Source organism: Vairimorpha ceranae (assembly GCF_000988165.1).
Source record: "Vairimorpha ceranae strain PA08 1199 chromosome Unknown NODE_156, whole genome shotgun sequence".
NCBI classification, from domain to species: domain Eukaryota; kingdom Fungi; phylum Microsporidia; family Nosematidae; genus Vairimorpha; species Vairimorpha ceranae.
Window position 1 is genome coordinate 1 of NW_020169451.1, and position 6,166 is coordinate 6,166.

General features: G+C 28.4%; 2 protein-coding genes across 2 annotated transcripts; one reads left to right on the forward strand and one right to left on the reverse strand.

The window, feature by feature from the left end:
* Positions 1–2,307: 2,307 nt before the first annotated feature.
* On the forward strand, positions 2,308–2,514 carry AAJ76_1560002308 (hypothetical protein; the record flags this gene model as incomplete). Its single annotated transcript, XM_024474135.1, has 1 exon — positions 2,308–2,514. The coding sequence occupies one exon, from the start codon at positions 2,308–2,310 to the stop codon at positions 2,512–2,514; it is 207 nt and encodes a 68-aa protein (XP_024329707.1).
* A 3,529-nt stretch (positions 2,515–6,043) lies between these two features.
* AAJ76_1560006166 (hypothetical protein) lies at positions 6,044–6,166 on the reverse strand (the record flags this gene model as incomplete). Its single annotated transcript, XM_024474136.1, has 1 exon — positions 6,044–6,166. A coding segment is annotated over one exon (123 nt), but the record flags the coding sequence as incomplete, so codon positions are not given.

The following is a 6,166-nucleotide window of genomic DNA, read 5'->3' on the forward strand; positions in this document are numbered from 1 at the left end:
AACAGGAATAAAAATTTTAATCAAATAATACCTTATCTAAATCTGTTCAAGTTTAAAAGAATCTATAAAGACCAAAGTTTTAGAATGCTAGTCAGATTTTTATTATACTTATAAATAAAAAATTACTTAATTATTTCTATTTGTTATATTTGTTATATTTTTTTCTTTTATTTTGCATTAAAAAAATAGGGGTTAAAAAAAATTAAAGACCCTCAAATGCGTCAGTTATAGGGTCTCTTTAACCAGAAGTAACATATTTTAATGGTTGCAGTGTTCATTGTAAAAGTAAATTATTTAATGTAAATAGTAATAAAATTAGATATAGGCGTACGAAGCGTAGGTGCCAGCCAGGGGCGGCGTTCGTTTTTCTCACCCAACCTTTCTCTTAACTAAAATAATTCAATTGATATATATTTTGATGTTATATTTTAATTACTTCCAAATTTATCATTTCCTGAACATTCTAGACGTTGCAATTGCTAAATACAAAATCCTTTTCATTAATGTGTATAAGCATATACTTTAAACAAAGCCAGTTGTTTATGGTAGTCTTGATACAATTGTCGAAATGGATGAAAGTGTGCTTTCGCGGCGTGGGATTATAAGAAATCCTGCTGGCGCGGATGATATACTATGGTCAACTATATGGGTTATAGAAGATGTTGAACGAACTGAAGAAAGATTTTATTTCTTATTCGTGCCGCTTACTGTTCAATACCATCCCCAACAGCTGCAATTTGTCCTTTTATCAGAATATGGAAATAATGCACACGGATGGCCATGCATCATACCCCTCTGTTATTAGAAATTAAGAACTACAACATCATGTTGTAAATCATTCTGTTGGGTTTGGAGTCGCTGATGGAACTCATACTAATAATATAGAGGGTTGTGGGGGTCACGTGAAAAGCACGATTAGGAAAGAAAACGGCGTGTGAAAAGATCACATTGTCAATTGGCTTATTCAACATAAATTTACATTTAAAAGGAGATTGTGATGAATAAATCTACCGAAGAACTTTACAGTGTGTTTGTGTTAGTATTAAAAGTTCTTTAAATTAAATAAATAAACAATTATTTTATTTTTTTACTCTTCTTTAAATTTATAAAAATGTAAGCAAATTCGCTTAGGAGACCCGACTTGCTGCCCCAAAAATATTTATCTTATATTCTTGATTTCAAATGTAAAGTCCTTTGTGAATTATTTTCACAATATTTACACTTCATAGTATTGCAAATCATCTCAATCTTAGCAAAGGAAGCAAACTGTTCCCTTGCAGGTTTGCTTCCTATTGCACAAAAAAATTCAATTAAATACCATAGAAGCAATGTATTCATCAGTATATATAACTTCACAAATTTGATTTTCTAATGGTTTTCTGCTCATTTTTGGGGGGTTTTATGAAAATACATTTTTGTAAATTTTTTATTGAGGCAAATAATTGTAAATATCCAAGCTTTTGGTGCACATCTTAAACCAAAAAAATTAAAAGCCAGATTATACCGATATAAACAAGATTTAATACAAATTGTTTTGGCACTCATTATCATTACATATTTTGGCCACAAGTTATAATTTTAAAATTGTGTCTTGTTTTGTTTTTTCTAGAAATTTTTTTTAGGTGTCTAAAGATTTTGACACGCACTGTTGATATGAGAGAATGCAAAGAAAAAATCAAGAGCGACATAATTTATATAAAATAAGGCCAATTTAATTATGAATGCTGCAGGATAGACTTGCTTATATTAAGAGCGTGTTGAAATGCTTTTAAAAATCTGGAGAAATTCACAAACATAACCTCAGTACTGATTGTTTGTATGAAACGACAAGCAAAATAAAAAAGTTTTCTTTGCCGTGTTTGTTTAGAAAATTTTTACTATTATTTAAAAGCAAATAAAACGTCATTGGGTGTCAAGAAAAAATTGTTAAAAAGGAGATTCTTTAACTGGTAGAAATTGCTTTGGTGATTCAAAATTAAGTTATGAAAAAGTTGCATAATTTTTTTGTATTAATTTTATTAAATACCAAAGCCGTGTATAGGTTTGTGGTATGAGACCACATGTAAAAAAAATATTTTCTAGAAAGAAAGAATTTTCTAGAATTTTTTAAAATATAAATATTTTACCCCTACACTAATATATATAAGAGGAAGAACCGATAATAAGAACGATTATAACAGAAATACTAGCCACAAGGGGAGCAGTATTTATAGTATTCAGCCAATATAGCCATTAATAAAAAACTATTTAGAATTGTATTTCAAACTGGGGTTTATTTCCAGTAAGCACCTCAAAGTTTAATAACAGATGTTATTAAAAAATAAATTTACAAAAATTAAAAAATGTATGTACTTACACCGGTCTTCTGGCGCAGACTGCCTACCATATGAAAAAGGGGATAAAAAAATAATTATTTATTTAATTGAAAAAAAATCGCAGTATTTCGATATAAGTTTCAGAAATTTCTTTGGTTTTTTATTCATTAAACATCTTCTTTTAAAGTATATTAAATAAGCCATTCGTCTATGCTAGAACGCGTTACACCGTGCTCTTTTTCATTGAGTTTTTTATATGTGACCAAAAATTTCCCGACATTGTTGGTATGTGCCCCATCACTTGCACAAAACCCTTCTGTGTGGTTAACAATCTTATGATCAAGCCCAAGATTCCTAGTAGTTGCTGGATACGACGGATGACCGCCTGTATTGACAATACTAGCAGGTAAAATCAGTCCTCTCATAGATTAGATAAAGTTAAATACTGTAGGGTTTTGTCGACAACTCTTAACAAAAAAAAATTCTGGAATCTGTTCGATCTATTCCTCCAAGAATTCATATAGTATATTTGATGTCATCATCCGTACGTATGGGGATTCGGATAATACCTCTTCGTGATAAAAACCTTTCATCTGCTTTAACAATTACTCCTTCTCCCCCAAAGATAATGGGTCTTTGCATTATAAAGCGTTTAACACAATCAATGAGGAGATTTTTATACCTTGAAATAGTTGAATCTGCAAAAAAATAAGTAAGTTGGTTGCAGTTAGCATCTAAAACCAGAAAATAGATAAAATGCACGACTTTAGTTGGTGGCACTGCTGATATAAACAAAGAATATATTTTTTGGCAATGTTTTTTATACACCTACATGTTATTTTGCTACCAGAATCGGTCCTCCTGTCCATAGTAAATTCGCCGTCACAATTTTAACAAAATATATTAGGTTAAATGATTTTATAATTTAAAAGAAATGTTTTTAATTCATACATATCCAAAAAGATTTTCTATAACACCAATTTTCATTTGGGGTTAAATTTTTTCAAAATTTATCTTAAAATGAAGATCGGTGTTGTAGATAAAATAGAAAAAAAGACATATGTGCTGAAATTGTTTGGTTTTTTATTTAAATTAACCGATCTTTTCTAGCGCAAACTGCCTACCTGCTGACCTTTTCTAATGCAGAGCTTATTTTTTTCTCGTACATTTAATTTTTTAACCCTTACTTTTAAAAAAAAATTATGGTAGACAGTTTGTGCTAGAAGACCCCTTCTTATGATCTAATGGCTCATATATTGGATCGCAGTAAACAAATATAATTAATACTATAAATAAACTGTAGGTCTTTAATATTTATAAGCGACATCTTTAAGGCGTAAACCCACATGGCAGAAACAACATTTTTGTAGAAATTTATGAATTAAAAATAGGAAAGAATAAATATAACAGGGGAAAGCCCGTAAAAGGGAATTAGTATTTTGGAATGGTAGAACGTACTACCGATAAAAAATAATTTTCGTTCTTATAAAAACCGAACAAGGCAGACCTTAATTTCTTTATTATTTAAACACGTTAATATTGAATAAACAATGTATTCAGATATGTGGAAAGCTTATTTTAATTTATAGTTACATTGTAAAAGACGCTACATGGTAAATCATTCAAAAACTTTTAGAAACCAGGAAGCAAGACTTCATACCAACACATTAGAGGGAAATTGGCGTATATTAAAGCCACCATACCCAATAGGTGCAGGACAGAAAGACCTGCTCCTTTATTTCTTCCTTGATATATGATTATTAGGAATGAATCTGAATTATAACTAAAATTCTTTTTAAAATATTTGGCTAAACTGCTATCCACGGTACAAAAAGTGTTGAGTTTTTTTAAAAAAATTTACCCCTAAAAATGAATTTCCAAAATGCGAGATTGATGATGAGGAAGAACTAAATAATTTTTATTTTAATTTAATAAGTATAAAATTCCAAAAATGCTCTAATAAGACAAGAATAAAAGTTTTTTTTGCTACAAATTAATATACAAGATAATTAAAATGATACTTTAATTTCTACCTGGTCCAAATTTTAATATACATTTTCTATGTGGAAGAACACCGCTTTTTTAATATTAGTATCAGTTATATATTTTTCTTAAAGTTATAAATATGTAGTCAATTGGAGCATCGGTTAATTTAATTATTAATATTCTTGGTAGATCAAAAAATCAAGTTTGGGTTATTTTAAAAATATGCGTAGTTTTGACATTTATAATCTTTATCTTAAATCAATTAGACTTTTTTGGGAGGCCAAAATTGTATTGTAGAAATAGATGAAACTAAAATAGGAAAGAACAAACACAATAGAGCCATATAATTACAGGACTTTGGGCCGTTGGAGTGATAGAAAGAACCTTTGAAAGAAGAACAGTTATTATTAGGGCCGAAAGAAGAAACGCAGATACGTAAATTCCGTTAATTCTTTCTCGTGTACATCATAATTCAATCATTTATACTGATTGCTGGTGTGGTTATACAAATTGAGACGCTTTTTAGAAGCCACCATGTAATAAACCATTAATTGCACTTTCGGCATCCTCACACAGGTGTGCACACCAACATTATTGAAGAGAACTGGAGATCTATAAAGGCATCATTCCTTTGAGAGTACGAACCCGTTATTTATCTGATCTATATCTATTTAGATACATGTGCATGAAAAATGAAAGAGGAGAAACTACTGAAAACTTAATTAAATTCTTCTTTTAAAATTTTTAACGTTTTAAAAAATTCACAAATTTTCTGCCTTGCTTTTGCATTTTTTTACAGTTGATTTTCCAAAAAAAACAAGGGTAAAATTTTTTAAAAAAACCCCAACCCACTTTTTGTATCATGGATAGCAGTTAGCCAAATATTTAATTAGGTGCGTCATTTTTTTAAATTTGTGTCTTTTTGCGGAATATTTTTAGCATTAAAAATTAAAAAAGAAAGGTTAAAAATAATTTTTTTTGCCCCTTCTAAAATCTGCCTAATAAAATAAAGACGTGTTTACTCCAAAAATATAAATTTAGCAAAAAGGGTGGGTTTGATGAATTTAAATAATGACTTGGTTATTAATAGACCCAGTTACAGGCAGCTTAAAATACCCGAAAAAAACAAAGAACTAAATTATGTATTTTTTATATATAACAAAGTTCCTTAAATATTGGACATTTTAAAATAAGTTTTGCTTTACAGAAATTTATTTGTTCTTTCTAAACTGTAATTTATTATTCTGGCAGTAAAGTTGTAAAGTGTATTTTTTTTATTAATTATAAGATAATAAATATGTAGGCTTTGTTACAAAATTAAAAAAAAGTCTCATCAATTAAGTTTTTATAAAATATATTAATTAAATTATCTACGTTTATATTCTTTATCAATACCATTCATAATATCTTTTAGAGGGTAATTAACCATTTAATATTTGTAGATAAATGTGTCGTATAACTAAAAATCAATAACAAATTATGATCTTATTAATTGAAAACTTTAGAAAGTACTCTAACCTTTTAATTGACATTCTTATAATTATAGCAATATATTCAAGTTGTACGGCTCGTGAAATATTTGTAAATCGTTGTGTGATATATCCATATTCATCATAAATAGGGTTAATATTGTTCTCATAAAGATAAATTGCCAAATTTAAAGACATGAAAGAATTTACTGCTTCGTTAGTAAACATATTACATTCTATTATTAATTTTTTATAGACTCACATGAAGGTTCATTAAAAAAGAAATTTTCTTTTAAAAAAAAAATAAAAAAAAAATAAAATAAATTTATTGTCATCTAAGAAAGCTTCTCCGGCACCAAAACTCAAAATCAAATAATCAGTGACACACACTAGAAG